The following is a 20,510-nucleotide window of genomic DNA, read 5'->3' on the forward strand; positions in this document are numbered from 1 at the left end:
TTCCTTTTTGAAACAGCTGAGACTTTTCCTTTGCCCCCAAAGACAAAAGTGTCCTCAATTCCAAATTGGCAACATCATCAATGTTAGAAAACCTAACATAATGGACAGATGAAATGTTATGAAAACACAGATTTCAGCTAGTTTGCTAGATACTAGATACTAGGCTAATGTCGAGGTGTCTCATGAACCACACAGGACAACTAAATAAAAATCAAAACACAGAAACAATCACTGGTCATGAAGCCATGGAAAGTGAGAGTTTCCTAGAAACTGACTTGTATGGTTAAGATAAACACTGTAACTCATAGAGACAGGATGGGGGCTAACGACAATGACACAGTGTTTCAATATGAAGCTGTCAGTTGTCTCCAGTCAAACTTGCAAATCAGCCATCCTGATGAATCAAGTTTCCTCATGGAATCCTTTTCCTTCTTTTTTTTTTTTAATTTATTGTTATTTTATGAGTTGTTGTGGAATACTATTTAAAGATGTGTTACATTTGTTTATGCTGTGGAACATTTGTTTTAAGCATGCAAAGATGTGTTGTATTCTTTTATGTTGCCTTTGTTTAACTCTGTTACTGTGTCTGTCTAAAATACCTGATTGATCTAATGAAGAGCTGAACAGCCAGTAGCAAGGCAGGAGAAAGGATAGGCGGGGCTGGCAGGTAGAGAGAATAAACCGAAGGAGAAATCTGGGGAGAGGAGGATGGAGGAGCAAGAAAAGGAGAAGGACACCAGGGGCTAGCCACCCACCTGTACAAGGAGCCACGGAGACAGATGTGCAGAAATGGAGAAAGGTAAAAGCCCAGAGGCAAAAGGTAGATGGGACAATTTAAGTCAAGAAAAGCTGGCTGGAAACAAGCCAAGCTAAGGCCGGACATTCTTAAGAAAGAATAAGCCTCTGTGTGTTTTATTTGGGAGCTGGGTGGCAGGCCCCCAAAAGAGCCAAACATTAAAAAACAACCAACTGCAATGAGTGTTTTGCCTACATGTAGGTCTGTATATTGTGTGCATGCCTGGTGCCAAGAGGCCAGAAGGGGCCTTTGAATAACCTGAAAGTAAATTACAGACAGTTGTGAGCCACCGTGCGGGTTCCGGGAATGGAACTTGGGTCGTCTGCAAAAGCAGCAACAGTTTTTCAGACCCTGACGTCCTTTCCTACTGGGTTTCCTGTGGATGGGAGGTGGAGTCCCATGTAGTCTAGGTTAGCCCTCTGTCACTCATCCACACCTCAACCTGCACCTTAAGGTTACTGAAGACTCAAGAAGACAGGATTATTTTCAAAGACAAGCAAACGAAGATGCCTGGCGCTCTAGTTTCTTTCCTGCTGCATCGGTAAAAACTCTGGCCAGAAGCAACTTGGCAGAGGAAGGGTACGGCTTACACTCCCAGGTTCACCATTAAGGGAAGTCAGAGAAGGAACTTAAGCAAGAATGCAAAGCACAAACCACCGAGTAAATGCTACTTGTTGACTCACTCGGGCTCATGTTTGCTAGCTTCTTAATACAGCCCAAGACCGCCTGTCTAGGGAATGGTGCCGCCCACAGTGGGCTGAGCCCTCTCCTAAATCAGTTGACTGCCTACATGCATGCCTGCACGTCAATCTGATTTGGGCGTGATCCATCAGCTGTGACTTCTTCCTAGAGTGACTTAAGTCAGTAAGGCCAGCTTGTGAAGGGACAGAGAGGAGCATGAGGCAAGTAGAAATGGAGACCTGTACACACCCATGGCAGGATGGCTGGAGGAACGGTGGAGGGAGGAAATGAAGATTAGCCACAGGAGAAAAACATAGGTGTCGACTTCATAACACACACCCACGTAAGACGGATTAAAACCTGCTTGTATGCATTAAAACAAGTTTAGAGCTTCAAGACATATGGCAAAATACAAACTGAAATTAAGGAGAGCGGCTTTCAAATGAAAAAGCATAAGCCATAAATGTGGTTGATGTGGCCGCATTAAAGATTTTATTAACTGAGCGGCACTGTAAACAAAGGTGGGGATTATCCACGGGGCAGAGCTACTGAAACGGGTATTCTCATTTATAGGACGATCGTGAACAGTTCCCAGAAAATACAGAAGCTAACCATCAGGACTGGATGAGTCATGGAGAGGAAACCACACAGCTTCCTGGGGAAGAAGGGCCCTGCAGTGCCAGGGTCTGGGAGATTACAGTACACACTCTGGCTACGCCAAGGCCGTGGGGTGTGCAAAGGCAGAGCCTCAGACAGTGGCAGGGACAGCGAAAGGTGCTGTGATGGCTTGGGAAGCGGGAGACAATTTAGGTGATACTTAGTAATTCTACAATCTGTGCCTCTCCAGGGGCCATTTCCTCTCAGTCACACACCCTGGAGATGATGCGACTCCGTGAGAGGATAAGGCGGTGGTTTTGTTTCTTCCTACAGGATCCATTGGAGCAATCATCGTCCCATTTCAGCAGGAAGTAATCTTAATATGACTACGCCCCCTTTCCCTACCCTTGGAAATTTGGGATAATAGTCATCGTCTTTGGGTTGGTTTTAGTTATTTGGGATTGGGTGATGCTTACACTCGGGTTTATCTTTTAGACAGGAATAGGGAATGGTGGGTAAAGGTATGGTTTAGATGGGATATAAGTAGATTAGCCTATTTCCTTGAGAATTTGAGTTTGAATGAGATAGTATTTTACAGCTTACATTGTTATGCATTCCTATGTGGTAAGCTATGTAAAATTAAGTTTATATTTTGTTATATTGTGTTAAATGTTTCCACTTATAATATTTATGCACATTATTTTTTACCATATTCTATGTATGTATACTTTTCTTGTGTTCAAGACATTTTGTATATTGATACAATTTGGGATATTTATCTTGCTGCCCTTTATAGTTCTACCTCTTGTCTTGACACTTATACTCTACCTCTATTTTAGGGATTTACATGTAGGTATATGTAAATAGTTATATTGTTTAAGTATTTGTTCCTGCTTTACTCAGGAAAGTTTTAATCAGTCTTTTTAGCTAAGTTCCCGAGTATTATAGATTATCTTCACTCACATTTCCTGTACCTATGAGATTAGTCAGATATAGATGCTTAATCTTCAATCCTTCATAGACATGCAGAACATGGCATTTAAATGTTTTAATATTAGTACTCCTTTGACATGAGACACTGTTGCTCCTGACAGCACTGTGCATTTTCCCGAAAATATGTTGGACACTGTTGTTGCTCCTGCTGGAGTTCAATCTCGCCTCAGCTAATGGCCTGTTGGGCATAGAATTGCCCCCACCTTGACCACTGATTTGGACATGCAGTCCTATGTGCTTGCAGGAGACAAATATAGAAGACTGCTTGACCTTGCCAAGTCAGGGTAAGACAGCCATTCTATTTCCCTGCTGTTGTTGTGGTCTGTCAAGTTATCTTGGCCTTAGCCAAATCTGGGTGTACCAACGTCGCTGTGAGACCTAGGGTGACTGTTCAGGTGGCTTGCTGTTTCTGTCCTTGCTGCACCGTTTTGGAAGTTGTCCATCCGCATTTCCTGTCTACTCTAGTATTGTTATTTTCCTTCTCAGGTCTTGATGAGGTTGAAGATTAAACTATCACAACTATTATTCTCTCTTCCTAGTTAGATATATTAGGTACTAGACTTACGTTTTCCAGCTTAGGACAACTCTATTGTAAACTCCATTATGCCCTCACCCTAGGACTAGATATGTAGGTCATTTTGTTCTCGATTTTCCTTTTCTTAGAGCACACTTGTTATTCACTGTTTTGTATATAGTTTTGTATTAAGCCTAAATCTTTTCTTTAGACTAAAAGGGGAATTGTAGTGAGGTAGTCCTTCTGTAGCACTGACCACGCCCATTGGGGGGTGGAGCTATGGGCGGAGGTGACCTGAGGAAGGAGGTCGGAGGGGGCCAGGAAGGCGCTCTCTTTCTGGCGTGACTCGGACAGGAGAGGATCGGGTTGAATTTCCTGGTGTTCATCTGTCTAGGTTGTAAGTTATTTCTCCCTGAATAAACATCTATTCGGCCTATTTGTTTATCCTGACCCTTATTTACCGCAATACACAGACCTGCTGAGGGCGCCAAGGCAGTCCAGGGCCGGGCCTGAGGAGCTCTGCTCCACATGCTTAGCTCCATTAACAGGCTCACCTGAATGCATACAGATGGACAGACAGCAGAGGTGGAAGACACATCTTCCTCGTCTGGCTACTTTGCTGGAAAAAAAATTCTTGTCCCTACAAGGTCAGCTATGGCCATGGCGGCCATCCATGCCCGCCCTGTTAGTACAAGTATCGTCCGTCCGTAGTTCACTGACAGCAGCCACTGAGGGTCACACAGCTTCATCTGCTCATGGCAACCGAGGCTACCATGTTTAGTCCCTCCTTTGTGTGTTCTTCCTAAGAGCTCTGGCAGTCACCAGCTCCAGAGAGTTTTGACAAGCCAGTGAGTATGGGCGGGAAGGATGGACGGAGAAGAATGTGCTCGGGGGACGATGTAGGGAAGAACCAGGGAGCTCTCCCTGCAGCTGGCTTTCTCATGCACCTGTCCACCTCCCACAACCAAGACCTGGGTTTTGGGATTTCCTGGAATGCCCCCACTGTGTGTGTGTGTGTGTGTGTGTGTGTGTGTGTGTGTGTGTGTGTGTGTGTGTGTGTGCCTTACCTGGTCACACAGCGTCCCGATCAATCCCTCCAAATCACGCTTCTCATGGAGAACCACCTGCTTTTCCTCATACTCCTGCTCCAACTGCATCTCCAGCTGACGGAGCTGTGGAAACGTGGGGCAGAGGTGAGCGCCCTTGAAAGAACAGGAAAGGTCCTGGCCAGGGCTCTGGGAGGCGGGGACATGGAGCCTGTGGCCACACTCTAAGAAGGCTATGTCTGGGAGAAAGCATAGGAACCGGAAAGCTTGGGGCCTGGGCAAGAAAAGGGAGAGCTGTAAAGAATGGGGGACCCCACACCCCACACCGTGAAGTTTGCAGTCATGGCCACTGCTTGGGTATTTTCTGGTCTTAGCATGCTGAGTGTGTGTGTGTGTGTGTGTGTGTGTGTGTCTGTGCAGGTACATGTTGACCTGTGTGCGCACATGTGAAGGCTAGAATTTAGTGTTTGGCATTTTCTTGTATTGTTCTGTTCTCCACGTTACAGTTTGAGGCACGGCCTCTCACTCAATCCTGGGCCTGCCCATTGACTAGACTGACGGGGCCTGTGAGCTCCCAGAATCCTCCTGCGTCTGTCTGTCTGTCCCCTAGAGCTGGGGTCACAGAGGCTCCACTCACTTCCTACAATGGGTGGCGATATCTGGGCTCAGGTTGTCACGCACGTACAGCGTGCACTTTACCCAGCTCCTCTCCCCCAGCGCTATGGATTCTCAAGGCTGTATAGCCCATGGCAGCCAGCCTGTCACAGCACTCATCTGTCTCCCTGGCTTCCTATTAAGATGAGGCTGGAAAAGATGGCAGCCTAGGTACACATGAGGGTGTTTGGTGTTATGGACCATGTGAGTTCCCTCTAATGTCTACTGGGATGGGATTTACAAGGAGCTGTTGGGAGGGTGCCCCTCACCAGGATCAGAAAATACAAATCAATCTCTATTCCCACCTCTTCTTCTCTCCCCTTGGCTCCCACGTGGGGTTGCTATGAGAGGGGGCCTTCCCCAGGCCTGCACCAGCACGGTGTCCTTAGACTCCGACTCCCAGGTTCCAGACCAGCGCTTAGGAAGCCCCAGGCTACAATGTTTCCTTCCAACAGCCCCAACCAAGAAATCAGAGTACTTCATTTAATTTGCAAGCCACCCAGATTTCCTAGGCTATTACCCAACAAACAGGACAGCCAGTACCTGAATGCCCCAGCGGAAGCTGCCTGGCTCTCCACAAGTCTCGCTCACAGGAGCCATCCCACCCCCTCTGCCCTCCACGTGTGCCTGGAGCCCATCTGCAGCCCACATCACGGACCAGCAATCAGACATTCCTGAAAGGAGCTAGAGTCTCTTCCAACGCCCACAGCATCCCCTCAGGTCACTGTTTCCTTCGAGCTGAGGGACACTGAGGAGGGTTTGCCAGTCACAGAGGAACTGCTCTTAGTGTCTGTCCTTCTGCCTGTCTTCAATAATCTGTCCGTGGAAAGCTGAGTTAGAAATACGGTCAGTCTGGGTCAGAAAGACGGCTCAGCGGGTAGAGAGGCCTTGCCGCGTGAGTTCAATCCCCAGCACCCACATGGAGGGAGAACTCTTATGGGTTGTCCTGTGACTCCTACACATGTGCCATGGCATGCGTGTCTACACAGATGTGCGCGCGTGGACATGAGCACACACACACACACACACACACACCAAATAGTGTAAGTTTAAAAGGCCCTTAAGGCATACATATGTTGCCACGCCCCAGTCTGTAAGAGTGAAAAGTTCCTCAGGAAGACACGCCCCCCCCATCCCCATCATAAAACATCCGTGCCAAGCTCATCCTGGGGGAAGTGTGAAGATTGTTTCCCCGTGGTCCACAAGTGTGACTAAGGAGGGGAGGAGGAGGGGAAGGGTTCTCAAAACTCCCACTACTAACCGTGGGCAGTGCTGAAGGGAGAGATTTGCCAACCCCTCATTCAAACGAGAGCTTACTGGTCACGGTAGCAGAAATGAAAGTTGGCAAAGCGTCCAGCAACAGGGGCCCAGGGTAGGCGAAGACGCTGACAGCAGCTGCTACTGAAGTGTGGACGGTGACAGGGACTGAGGGGGCACGGTGGGTGGGGATAGTGCAGCCGCCGCCTTCAGGGGAGGCTGCCTCCTCTGTCCCGTGTGTGCACTGAGGATGGTGAAGGCGGTCATGGACTGATGGCGATAGCAGTGACCCTGGTTCTCAGGCCATGAGCAAAAGGTGTGGGTGGAATGGGGGGACACAGGGCAGGCCCGCTGGACAGGCCCAAATCTGCTCCCTACACCACAGCCTCTCTGCCCACGGCCTGTCCTGTGGCAGAGGTTGTGTTGTGCTTGAAATTCTAGAAGCTTCCACGGTTGTGCTTAATGACTTTGAGCCCCTTGAATCCCTCGGGGGAACAGAAGTCTCAGCTGGACTGAGAATGTGCATGCTCAAGGGTCCCAGGTCCCAGCGTCCTCCCCAGTGGGACCTGGGGATGCACTGTGCCTGCAGCTCACGCACCCGCTTCTGGCAGGACTGACGCACATCCTCCAGCTCTTCCTCCTGGTCCTCTCGGTCCTTCTGATGCATCTGCTTCATCCTCTCCATCTCCAACTCAAACCGCTGGCGAAGCTGGGGCAGCAAGCAAAGATGGAGCATGAAGGCACATGCACATGCACGCGTGTGCGCGCGCGCGCGCGCACACACACACACACACACACACAAACACATACACACACACAAACACACACACAGCCCTTCATGCCACCCTCGACACTCCCGACCCCAGCCCTCCACACAAGCAAGGATAGAGCATGAAGGCTCACATCTGTGTCCCCAGCCCTCGGCCATCATTGACGCCATCCCCAGGCCTTCACACCATCCTTGGCCTTCCTCTCTAATGTGTGCCTCAGAGTGAAGTCACCTCCCTCCTACCCTAAAATGCCAAAATCAGCAGCCAAACACCCCAGCACTGCCTCTGCCCTTTCCCATCACATTCTCCCAACTGGGTTAGGTACAGCCTCAGAATCCTTTTTTATATTCTCCAAGGAATCTAAAGTTCTTTCAACCATTGTCTCTAATGTGGAGACACAGGTAGGAAACCGAAGAACAGATCTGTAAAAATGCTGGCAACATGAAGACGCGAAGGGACAATGTGTGTCAGAGCCCCTGGCACAGCCTGATTAAATTTAGCTCCTTCCCCCAACCTCACACAATGGCAGGGGTTATGGGAGGGTGACCCCAGATGAGGAGCGGTGTGAGGAAATATAATATTTCTTTTTCATTTTTTCCCCCAGCCTCTTGGGCACTCCTGACATCTGCAATACCATTTGTGTCGAGCTTATATGAGTTAACATGAAACTCCCAGGAAAAGGTGCCTTATTGAGATCAATAAATATCTGCCTGGCCTCTGTGAGGGTGGGTGCTGTGCAAGGCTCTTACGGCTGCAGTATCCACTCAGCCTCTCTTGCCTTCCTGTTTAAGTTCAGGTTGGGGAGCCGGGAAGGTGTGTAGTCTCCACCCTTAAGGCCACAGCTTGTAGCCCTCGGTGGTGCTGGGCGGAGTCTTCAAGAAATGATAACAGGATTTCCACCAATGCCCGCTGGCTTGTTTGTGCTCTCTGACACCGCCTGGGGCTGTCACGCCATACTCCACCGGCCTCAAAGTCCCACCAGTGTGGACACTGCAGTCTTCATCAATTGGGCTTGAGGGCTGGCAAGGTTCCCATCAAAGAAGGAGACCTAGGGGAGCCAGGCTGGCCTGAGACCCTGCAGACTCTTTAGATGTCCCAAGGCTCTGTGGCCTCTGGGCCATTGCAGGAGCTGTCTACCTCGCCCGGATCTCTTGTTCAGCCAATTCTGACCGAGTCTTCCGCTTTCACTTCCTCCAGCGAGTCTGCCTCCCTCGGCTGTTCCCAAGACTAGATCGACGTGCTCAAGGCACGCTTGATCCCAGCAGGACTCTGAGCTTCAGGGAGGCAGAGAGCACCAGATGCCAGATTTGCTCCTCCGTCTGGGCGGTATCCGATACAGATGTGGTATTTAATAAAATGGCTGGCCAAGGAAAGCTAGCTGGTCACTCATGAGCATCCGAGACCCTCCACACCCTGACCCTTCACTTCTCACGCCTGTGAGGCTTCACCCTGTGCAATGGAGTGAGGCTGAGCAAGACGCAGGTGCTGGCACCCCGGCTTCAACGGTAACGCAAAACGTCCACATGCTCTAGCCACCCATGCCTCCGGGCACCTGTTCCCACAGTGGGCAGGGCTTAAACAAAATTGACAACGACCATAACCCTCCAAGAGACATTTATAGCTAAGCACTGGAACTTCTCTCCCCTTGAAAACCTGGGTGGCTTTTACACCGGGGACAGGAAAACACATGTGTCCATACTGCCTGTATCTCTCTGAAAACCAGGAATGCTAGCACCGACACTATTGTATAAAGATGTGGATTTTGTGACTGCTGTCCCCCCTGTCTCCTCAGTGTCTACTTTTGGATGGTGGGTTATTTTGGGGGTGGGGAATAGGGTCTGTTGATGTATCCCACACTGACCTCAAACTCTCTATTTAGCTCAGGCTAGCTCGGAATGCATGGCATTCCTTCTGTCTCAGCCTCCAAGAGTGTGGGGGACAGGTGTCAGCCACCGCACCGGCTTAGCATCTACTTTAACTTGTGCTTTTCTGGCTCACATTGCTGTATTTAGACCTTTCCTGTTGCTATGCATGTGTCTCATAACTGCTTCAAGCACCATGTGCCTAGAAACCAGATGTTTTCCTGAAGATACAGGGCAGTGGATTTTCCGCCCCCGCCTACTCCCTCACTTTCTATGAATTCCCTAAAGCCCCAAATCGTCCTCTTCCCACTTCTGAAGTAGAAATTTGAGCGGATGTGATCTGAGGACACCAGTTCAAATCCCCTCCTCCGATCTCCCTCTGACTTTAGGCCTCAGCTCCCACCTCCGTGGAGAGGATGATCCTCCCATGACCTATGAGGTTCTTATACAGAGCCATGGGAAGAGGTCAAGGAGAGCAAGGGGTTGAGTCTCATACAGGGACAGCGAGTTAGATGTTTGACCACTGGTCGAGTGTTGAGCATCAACAGGTGAACTTGGTGTCATTCTTGACTACAGAGTAAGAGGCGCTGAGAAGAGAGAGGGTCATTACCAAGGACAGCCAATAGCAAGGGGACAGCCGTGAGGCGGGATTCCTGCCAGGGGCTGGCTTCTCCGGGGCTTTCTGGAGGACTAGGGAGCCATGGACTGCTGAGGAACAGCAGTGAGGGAGGCAGCCCCGTAGTGTTTCACACCACCACACTGTGGGAGAGCCCAGCCCAGGGCAGAGCATCCCCTCAGACGGGAAGGGTCTCTTTACCTGCTCCAGCTGCTTAATGGTGCTTTCCTGTTGGCTGTGGACCTTCTGCTGCTCAAGGGCGCTGGACTCCAGCTCCCAGACCCTCTCTTTCAGGCTGGCCACGCCTTGCGCCCCAACAGAGGTGCAGCCCAGCAGCTCCCGCTTCTGGTCCTGTAGCCTTTCTACCTCCTGCCTCAGCTTGGAGGCTTCCTGCTCCTTTAGCTACAAGGAAAGGGACAGAGGGATGGGCTCATATGGCCACAGTCCTCTCCCCAGATGCCCCCAACCTCCGCACATCCCAAGCTCAGTGGCAGACAGGGCCTCCCCATGACCCAGGCTGACTTCAACCTCAGGATCCTCCTGCCTCGGTTTCCCCAGTGCTGAGATCACAAGCTCATACTACCACCTGGGTCCACACTTTGATCTCCTCCACTCTTGGTCCCTCACACTGTCCCCAGGGATGCCAGCATGGCTGTGCTTTGAGAAGGCTCAGAGGGACACTGGCGGGGGGCGGGGGCTTTCCTGGAGTTGGATCTCACTGCATGTAAAGGGAAGGGTTCTGTCCTCTTGGAAAAGGAAGGCAGCCTCTGTGCTAACCCTCAACTGGGTCCAGGCTAAGGAATGAAGGATGCAGAGGGCCCAGAAGTGACCCTTCCAGTGAGGAAGTGGGGTCCAGGACAAGTGTGCAGGCTTTCTCACAGCAATGACGGAGCTGGGTGACCACTGGGAGATAAGGGATGGCTAGTATTGCAAGCTCCCTCTGTATCAGAGACTGCTTAGGGCAGACCGTGACTCCTAGATGAAGACATGACTGACCGGGCTTTATTTTCTGCTGAGCCCCTGGGACCTCCCAGGTAGCCCCTGGGACCCATGCCCATAGTTAGAACACAGTGGTACGGAGGGTTATCTGTCTGACAACCTTTACAGGCTTCATGAGGACACACTGGGAACAGTGGTCCAGCTGCCTGGTGGACCACGACACCCACTCAGGGCCCTCTTCCTCCGTCCACTGCAGCAATGCATGCTGGGGATTCTAGACAGTCCAGAGGGTCACAAGTCCCCAGTGTTTACCTCCAGCTGCTGCTGTAGCTGGCCCAGCTCCCAGCGCACTCCGCTGTTTTCCTGGCTCACTTTCTCCCTGAGGGTCTTCTCAAACATCGACTCCCCCAGTGCCTGGGCCAGCTGCAAGTCAAACCTGCCGAAGGCAGAATGGATACCTCAGGGAACTATGGTAGGGGAACTGAGGCAGGGTCAGGTGTGGATAGGGTTATGAGTGTGCTGAGGAATGAATGGGACTTTTCTTGTGTGATGTTGTTTGTGGTGGTGAGGGGATCTGGAGCATCATGGAGGGAGTTTTAGGTTTTAAAGGATTTCCACCCAAATACTGGAAACCTGATTAAAAAACAGAGACAAAAAAAAGTACATTAAATGTAATTTTAAGCAATACATGTTTATAATAGAGAATATGGATTTTGGAGAAGAGGATGGAGAGAGAGAAGAGGCAAATGGCAGAGAGAGAGACAGAGGAGAGATGGGGAGAGAGGAGAAATAGGAAGGAGAGAGAGACAGGAGAGAGAGGGTGAGAGAAAGAAGAGAGATGGAGAGAGAGGTAGGAGAGGGAGAGACAGAGAGGGAGAGAAGCTAATGGAGCGAGAGGTAGGAGAGAGAGGGAGAGACAGAGAGGGAGAGAAGCGAATGGAGCGAGAGGTAGGAGAGAGAGGGAGAGACAGAGGGAGAGAAGCTAATCGATCCTGTTGGACGCTCCTTCCATCTCCTAGGTTTGCATGTGTAAGTGTCCCTGACCACTGTGTAGATGTCCACGGCTCTATTTTCTGTTTCATGACACAAGGGCCAGCACTGGCTGCAGATGGCATGCCAGGCCCTCACAAGCCACCTGTTCCTCAGATGTGACCCTAGCACTGGCAGACCCGGGGTGGCCTACAGGTCATCAGAGGAAGGAAGGACCTCCTGCCCCTCCACAACAGTGGCCACCGTGAGGCTGCCTTGCTGGCCCTTCACTCTCTGCTCCTTTGTCCTGGATTTCTGCCTAATCAGCGGTGAGCATCCCTCTAGAGAGCTTTGCCAGGCCACAGTGAGGGGTGACTGAGCCACACACAGGAAGCCCCCCGCTGCTCCAGCAATCCTGGATCATAGAGATGAGTGACAAGAAGGACTCCCCTGTACAAGATCATCACACCAGATGTCATCCATAGCCCCAGGCTCCCAAGAAAGCCAATCAGAGCTCTCTTTAGAAAGCCCTCCTGCTGGAATAGCCCAGAAGCTTTCTGATTGGCTGTTGGTGACATCATTTCAGAGGTGCTGTGGGCTGCCCCTGAATCTAGAGGGTGGTGAGGATCAATCAGGCAGTTCCAATGTCCTGGGCCTTGGGCCGGGGTCTCTGTAGACTTTAAGACAACATGGCAAAAGGGAGAGGGGGAGCTCCAGAGGGATAAGGAGCGGCCGAGTGAGGTGCATGTGTGAAAGAAGGAACAGATGTTCAAAGAGATGTGGCAGTCCCGCCCCGAATCCCACAGTGGCAGAAGTGAGCTTGAGCCTAGCTTCCCTCGCCTCATAGCCAATGTACCTGTCCATGCCCTGGGGCAGGTGGGGTAAAACAGCAGGGGCCAGAAAGGGACCAATGTTCCGGAGGAATTCTTATCTTAGCACAACACCTGATGCCAAAGAAAGGCTCCTATAGACCCTAACTTGTGGAGCGCACGTTTGCGCACGCACGCGCACACACACACACACACACATACACTGCACTCCAGACAGAGCACGAGCCTGCCCAGGCCCCAATCTCTGAAGGTGCAGGGTCAGTAGGCTGACACACCATTCACTCCTCCAAGAGCTCCATCAGCTCTTGGAATGAAGCTTTGTGACCCATGCATGAGGTATCTATGGCAACAAGGATCCAACACCAGAGGAAACCATTCGGGACTACTTGAATACAGAAGCCAAGATGGAGATGGAGAATCCTAGCTGTGTGGAGCCGTGGATGATGGAGGCAGCTGAACCTGCAATTGAGATGACCCTGGAGAGACACACAGGAATGCCCCGGCTTCTACGCCATTCTATCACTAGAAGTATTCAGTCAAAATGTCCATTGAAAGGAGACTTCATCTATCCCGAGGGCTCTCTGTGAACTGTTCATCCACCTGGAAGCTCCACGTGTGTTATCAGCAATCAAACATCAAAACTGGCCTCTAAGCCAGTGATGATTGTGGAGAGGAAGACAGAGAAACAGAAAGGAAAAGGTGAGGGATGACTTCCTTTTTAGGGCTCATCATGCAAGCCCCCAGGGCAAGGGAATCCATAAGCCAAGTACCCCCAAGCCACTGCCTCCCTGTCAGAGAGATGGTATCCTTAGCAGGAGCAGGAATCCCAGAAGAGGACAGAGAAGCCAGTGACTAGGAGAAACCTGGGAGGCATCAGTGTTTTTACTGCCCAGCTTAAAGCTTCAGCGTGTCAGGCCATTCTCCAGTGGCCTGTGGTGGTCTAAGATGCCTCTAAGAAACCAGTAATCCCATAGCTTAGGTGCTTCTCTTTGGACAAGGTCATGTAGCAAGTGGCTGGCATGAAGTGTGGCCATTTTCCCTGTGCAGGAGTGAGAACTCGCCCATGTGCCCAGGCGGGCATGGGAGAGAGACCAAAGGACCAATGAGAAGAGCCAGCCTTCCTTTGGGGGACGTGAAGGTCATCTCTGGATGAAGACGCCACCCCAGGAAGCTCCACATAAATGAAAGCAAGAGACAAGCGAGGAGCTGGGTGTGACCGCTCACAATTTAGTCCCAGCACTTGGGAGGCAGAGGCAGGCAGATCTCTGCCTCCAAGGCCAGCGTGGTCTATGGAGCAATGTCCAGGTTGGCTAGGGCTAGACAGACAAACCATGTCTTAAAAGGATCAAGAGGAAAGAGGGGGAGGGGAGAGAAGAGTTAGGGGGAGGGGGAAGAGAGAGAGAGACAGAGAACAAGCAGAAAATTCAGAACCCACCATACCATCTATAGAGAGTGACCCTGCTTACAGCCTCTTGGAAATGACGCTGCCCAGGAAATCCAAGGCCAGCTCATCTGGAACACTTGTCAATATTTTGTCATGAGTAGCAACATTGTATTCACTCACAGCTTAGGAACGCTACTGTGGCTGCAGGCCCTCCTGAATCCCTTTAGCCTCACCAGGAGAGAGTCCCAGATTGTACACAGCCAAGCTCAGAGATGGAGAGCCACAGCAGCTGGAGGATGTGGGTCTCGGTACCAGGTGCATTTCTGTCTATTGCCTAGCCATGTCAGCATCCGCACAGGGAAGCAAGGGTGGGTGGTACCCAGGCACACCTACGAAGCTGTTATAATATGTTTATATGTAAAGTCCAGGTCCCAGTGGAACTGCTCCACAGGTCCTCAATAGCATGGGAGCCCCCATGGAGGGGGTGTTCATTTACTTTTCCTGACTCCTCCCCCCCCTCATCACTGGGAATGGTTTGCAGAGCTCACTTCACTTAGACACACTGAGCATGCCATACAGTTCTCAGCACAAGCAAGAGACCTCACATCTATCTACCGATAGGCATCTGCCACTCAACTCAGAGGCAAATAATATCCAGCTCTAACTCCCACGGCTAGAAAGAGAAAACAGCCAAGCATGGATTGGTGTGGTCTCCTGAGAGGCACAGACTTCTGCCCATCACACCAGCTACAACAAACCCTTTTGATGAGAAGAGAATGCTGGAGCCCAGAGAGGGTAAGTAATTTCCCGGAGGTCACAAAGCCACTGGGAACAAGGCAGGCTGGGTAACAGCAGTGCCTGGTTGGAGTCTTGAGGACCTGACAGGAATTCTGCATGGGAGTGGGAATGGGGGTTGTCTGCACTCTGTGCTCAAGGATGCCCGACAGAAGTGGGGTGGCTTTGGAAGATAACCCAGAGGCCTCCTCTGGTGTACCCCCTCACCGAGCGGCCCACCCTGGTGGGACATGACTCACTTCTTCTGTCTCTTCTCCAGATCATGGTTCCTGCTCTGCTGGTTTTCCAGCAGCACCCGGGTGTCCTCCAGGTCCCAGGTGAGGTGGTGGCACTTCCTCTTCAGCTGGTGAGCCGTCTTCTTGGCCTCTTCATAAGCGCTCTGCAGCTCCCCGAGCTGTGCAAAGAAGGGGTTCAGAGGCCCATGGGCACCTCCATCTCCAAGGCCAGCACCATGTAAGGAAACGGATGCTGGGAGAGAGAAGACCTCAGCCGAGTTCCTGTCAGCCCCAGGAAGCTGCTCCCCCAAGCCCCACAGGGCGAGCCCAGCCCATCAGCCCCTTGATGATCTTTCAGCTTTCCTCAGCCAGCCTCCTGCCCCATACCCGGAATTCAGCTTTCCCTGCTCTGCCTCAACTCAACCCTTGGACCAGCGGGGGATGGATGGATCCGTCTATCATCTGGAGAGACCGCTGAGGATTAGTTGCAGGGTCACCAAGAGGGCACTCCTGGCCGATTCCAGCAGGCACCCAGAGGCGGGCCCCATGAGGGCAGGCACCCAGTGGTCCCTGGTGTGGGCAGAAGCTCACAGCTCACTCAGGACTGTGAACAAACAGGAGCGAGAAGCCTCCTGCATCGTCCCCATCCCTCCCCCCACCCCTCTCCGCAGTGTCCTAGTTTAGTGCTGGGGAAGAGTGGGGCTCAGCACACACTCTTTGAAGAAGTGGCCTCATTAAAAGGCTGCTTTAAATAAGCAAAACCTCGAGTTAATGAGGCCTGTAATTCTAAATTCAGTATTTGAAGGCAAATGGGATGTTTTCTTATGTTCCGCTGCTCAGAGAAGGTTGCAGGTTTTATGACTTTTTAATGTAGTGTGAACATTCCCCCTTCTTTAGAGAAAGTGACCCGACTTTGTAAAACGTTGCTGCAGACCCCGGCTGTCTCCCTCTTTATCACCATGTGTGTGGATGCCCAGGGCATCTCTTAAGAGTCACAGTGCTGTGCCTGTCTTGGAAGTGACTGTTAAAAAAAAGCTCTGCCAGCAACACCCTGGGGGCGGGGGCGGGGGCGGGGCCAGGGTGGGGCAGGGGAGGGGCTCCCCATACTTCCACAGTGATCTTTCCTCAGCCCCACCCAAAGGATATCACAGTTTCCCTCATTGAAAATATAGTAACAGGTTCAGCCAATAGAGGCCTTCACCCTGTGGCTCTTACAGCGAATGGGAGAGACCAAGAGATACAGACTCCTCTACACTGCAGGGAGAATGAGGGACTCAAGGAGAATGGCCAAGGGATTCCCGCCTTAGATGGGGCTAGCCAGGGCTTTGGAGAGACTGGCATTTGAGGTCTCAGGCTAGAGTGAGGACATGTAGACAGGAGAAGAGAGCTGTCCTCTGAACCTCTGCCTTAGCAGGTGCAAAGGGCCTGGGCTGAGGAAGAGTTGAGCATTTGGGGGAGAGGAAACCAGAGCAGCGCCAGGATGGACTCCCGACACTCGGATTTTCCAAACTCATCCTCCGGACAAATTGAAAGTGGCTATTTTATCCTTTGAGACAGAGCTTCATGTGGGTCGGGCTTGCCTTGAACTTGCGAAGAAGCCAGAGCTGGCCTCAAATGCCTGATCCTCCCATTTCTACGTCAAGTGTGAGGGTAGCCGGCACAAGCTACCACGCCTGGCTCAGCATGGTAAATTGAAACTGGACATGGGAGTGTTCCTGCCATGGAAATTGGCCAATGGGGTGCACCGTGGGAGTCTGGGCCTCTCGCCTTCACTCCATGGGTAGAGTGCTGGCTGGAGAGCAAGCAGCAAGTCAAGAGCCCAGGCAGCCACAGTAAACGTCCAGACAGGAGGAGAGAAGACCCCATGATATGGGCAACCGTGAGCTTTGCTCTTGGGGAGAAATGAAGTCGAACCTGGTGATGCAGGCCAGGAAGATCACAAGCTCAGGGCCACCCTGGATAAGTCAGCAAGAGACTGTCTGGGACACGGTGGGAAGGGAGGCTGAATAGCTTCATGGCCGAGTGCTTGTCCTGCACACACAGGGCAAGGCTGTATTCAGCCTCCAGCAATAAGAAATAAAGGGGGAGGGGAAGAGTGGGGGATTCCAGGAGGTCCACACAAAGGCAGGGCGGTAGAGGAAGACAACACCATCATGGCAGCCTTGTCAAAGGTGAAAGCAATCACCAGATCCCGGCATCTCTGCAAGGAGGGACAGATGTGTGGACAGACAGACAGACCCAGGATGTGAACCTCAGGCTCGGACCCTCAAAGATAGGCACCCAGAGAGAAGAAGGGGAATGGGAAACCCCAGCCTGGCCTCTGGTAGGGATGTCTGAAGCTATGGACGAGGGAGGAAACAACTGTCCAAGAGTTCTAACCCAGGCCTCTCTTTCAAGTGTATTTCTGACAGGGAATCCCTCTGTGGTGGCTTGAATGGAAAAGGCCCCCACGGCCTCAGAGGCAGTGGCCCTGTTAGGAGGTGTGGCCTTGCTGGAGGAAGGGTCACTGGGGTGGGCTGGGAGGTTTGGGAAGCCCAAGCCAGGCCCAGTCTCTCTCCCCCTGCAGCACCACCTGTGGATCATGATGGCTCTCTCAGCTAGTGCTCCGGCATCAAGCTCCCCACCATCATGACCACAATGGGCTCTGAAACCGTAAGCCAGTTATATGATTTCTGCCGTAAGAATTGCCTTGGTCATGGCGTCTCTTCACGGCAATACAGCACCGATTAAGACGGTTGGACAATTCCAAGGACGTGCTGTATCTGACTTCACGGACTAGAACCTTAGGCCCAGGTGCCAGTGATTTCCACTGGAGCCAGACCTCTGACATGGATCTAGATTCAAGGCAGGTGGGGACCCTTCCCTCAGAACACAATCCCTGCATCTCAACCCGACAGCATTTATTCCGACTGTAGAGGTCCCACCCCCTCCGTCCCCAGGACCAGACTACACAGTGAGCTCTCTCGAGGGATGGGGGTGGCTCCAGGGACCTGGGGGAGGGTCCTGCCCCTCTGCCCTCCCTCACCTTCTGCTCCACCTCTGTGCGGGCCTTCATCTCTGAGTCCAGTCTCTCCTCACACTGCTGAAGACGCTTGCGCAGGAAGTCGTTCTCCATCTGAGCGCAGTCCAAACGCATCTGCCACTCGTCCCCTGTGTGACAGGGTCAAAGGCTGGTGAGTGAGGTGGCAGATGAGGGCTCCCCCTCACTCCTTAGCCCTGTGCTTACACAATACTCACAGCCCCCCCCCCAGCCTCAGCCTCACGGTAGGAACTGAAGTCCAGTTAAAGAGAAGGCCGGAGTTCCCTGCAGGCAGCCTGTCCTGACCACAACCAGCTTTCTAGAGTTTTGACCTCACTTCTGAAAGGCTGGGCACCTTGCGGAATGCAAAGTTTTTCTCCTAATCTGTAAGGCAGGGAGCTCTCTGCTTGAAGGTTTTCAGACAGAGGGAAGGTACACTTTCCAGATGCCAACAGACCAGCAGAATCGTGGGGCAAGAATAGCCTTGCTCCTGGCTGCAGGCTAGGTAGGAGACTGTTATCATTACTAGACACATGAATGGGTAAACATTCAATAAACTTGACCACAAGGTGCTCTGGGAGATGTTGTGAATAATAAATCCCTTGATTTGGTTTGTTTGTTTGTTTTGTTGAGTAAGCATGTGTTGTTTGAGTTGAAACTGTTTGGTTGAATTGGGGGTTATGGTGTCTTTTGGGAACCAAACAAGAGAATACTGTTCCTTAAGTTAGCAAAGCTGGGGAAATATCCTTAAGAAGCAGTTAGTCCACTTCCTTATCTTCTGTGTACCTTCCCATCCATCTACATCTATTCATTACCCATCCACCTGTCCATCCATTCATCCATTAGCCCATCTTGCCATTTATCACTCATCTGTCCACTGACGCATCCACTTAGCTACCCATCCATCCATCAGTTCACACATCCATCTATCAATCCATCATGCACTGCTTTTTACCAGTACAGGAGATAATTGCACTAATCACAAGTCATTTGTACTCAGCTTCTAGCATAATATAATGGGAGGGAGAGACATATTCAGAGAGAGCTACAAACTAGTTTTTCTCCTGGAAAAATTTGTGAGAATTCAGAGAAGGACTCATGTCCATAAAAATTATCCTAGGACATGCTATGATGTTGAACATTAGATGGATGGATGGATGGATGGATGGATGGATGGATGGATGACAAATAGATGAGTGGATGGATGATGGATGGATATAGATAGATGCATGATAGATATAGATAGATAATGGATGGATAGATGGTAGAGGAAGAGAAAAGAGGGGGATGGTAAGATGGAAGGGTAATGGATATATGGTTGATGAGTAGGCATAATGGTGGATGTTAGGGCTGGTGGATAAGTGGGTGCATACACAATGGATTGATGAGTAGGTGGGTAAATGGATAGGTCAACGAGCGAGTCAACGAGTCAATAGGTTTGTACAATGGTGCCCTGAATTATCCATTCACCCATTTCCCGCCTTTCTGCAATCTATCTCCACATTTGTGGCTAGCCATCCGAGAGTAAAACCCACCTAAAATCCTTCTGTAGCCCCCAGTGTCCAGCCTGGCGCTGGGGGTGTATTATAAATGACTGTAAGTGTTCAGGCGGGTATGAAGAAAGCCATGCTTTTATTATGATGCACAGAGGCAGGCAGGAAAGCAGTGGTGGGTGAGCGTGTTTTATTGCCTGTTTCGACTTCCCTGCACGTTCGAGGTCTCGTGTAAAGGGTATGTGTGACTTTCACAATGATACACAAATTATCTGTGGCCTGGCTTTCCAGACTGCACCCCCGGAGCTGAGCACCTGCTTCATGTGGCATTGGACTTGCCCGTGAGCTAAGTGTATCTCCACATCATCAGCCTCCTGATCATTGCAAAGGAAACACATCTGAGAAGCCTCATTCAGGCATGTCTTGGATGGATGGAGCCTATCTGCCAGCATCCAACCCCGCAGGTCCCCGGCTGCTCACCTCCTCCCGTGTGCTTCTCTTCGAGGTTGGCCAGCTGGGTCTTCTGCTGTGCCTCTTCTAGCTGCTTCTGTACTTCCCCCAATGCCTCTTGCACTTGCTGGTACTTAGCCTGGAAGAAAGGCTCGGTGAAGGCTGGGAATGATAGAGTCTGTACTCTGGGCCCTAGGTTCATGCATTGAGTGACTAGTTCTACACATGGCACTGTGGAAGGTCAGATCCAGGGGAAGCCTTCAAGTCACTGGGGCCCTGGAAGGAATCACAGGTTTTCGTGAGACCCTCACTTTAGTTCCTCCCGAGGGTATTATAAAAGGAGGAAGCCAAGGGCCTCCCTGCCTCGAGCCTTCTGTTTGGTTCAGTGATGTTACCCTCCTGCCACGATGCCAGCTGCTCTTAGGCATTTACCAAAGGCTGAGCCAATGGTCCAGCCCAAGGCAAGCAGCCTACAGATCCATGAGTTAGTTTGCCTTACAAAGAAACCCACGTTGAGATATTTTGTTGTAGTGATATTAGATTAAAGTAATAGCAATGTTGGACTCCATGCAGACCATTTCACACGTGATCATCCAAAGCCAGGGTTTGGTCACCTGTTAACATTCACTC

At 51.1% G+C, this 20,510-nt stretch overlaps 1 protein-coding gene across 1 annotated transcript in view; it reads right to left on the reverse strand.

Annotated features, from left to right (window-relative positions):
- Positions 1–20,510, reverse strand: part of Myo18b (myosin XVIIIB) — a 189,161-nt gene that overhangs the window by 77,764 nt on the left and 90,887 nt on the right. The window contains exons 32-38 of the mRNA XM_051176362.1: positions 19,911–20,019; positions 17,944–18,068; positions 14,943–15,097; positions 11,038–11,161; positions 9,988–10,188; positions 7,137–7,247; positions 4,649–4,753 (exon numbers count right to left, since the gene is read on the reverse strand). Coding sequence (XP_051032319.1) covers positions 4,649–4,753; positions 7,137–7,247; positions 9,988–10,188; positions 11,038–11,161; positions 14,943–15,097; positions 17,944–18,068; positions 19,911–20,019 — 930 coding nt within the window. The remainder of the gene's footprint in view (positions 1–4,648; positions 4,754–7,136; positions 7,248–9,987; positions 10,189–11,037; positions 11,162–14,942; positions 15,098–17,943; positions 18,069–19,910; positions 20,020–20,510) is intronic.

The sequence above is a fragment of the Phodopus roborovskii genome, unplaced genomic scaffold, assembly GCF_943737965.1.
Source record: "Phodopus roborovskii unplaced genomic scaffold, PHOROB, whole genome shotgun sequence".
Taxonomy (NCBI): domain Eukaryota; kingdom Metazoa; phylum Chordata; class Mammalia; order Rodentia; family Cricetidae; genus Phodopus; species Phodopus roborovskii.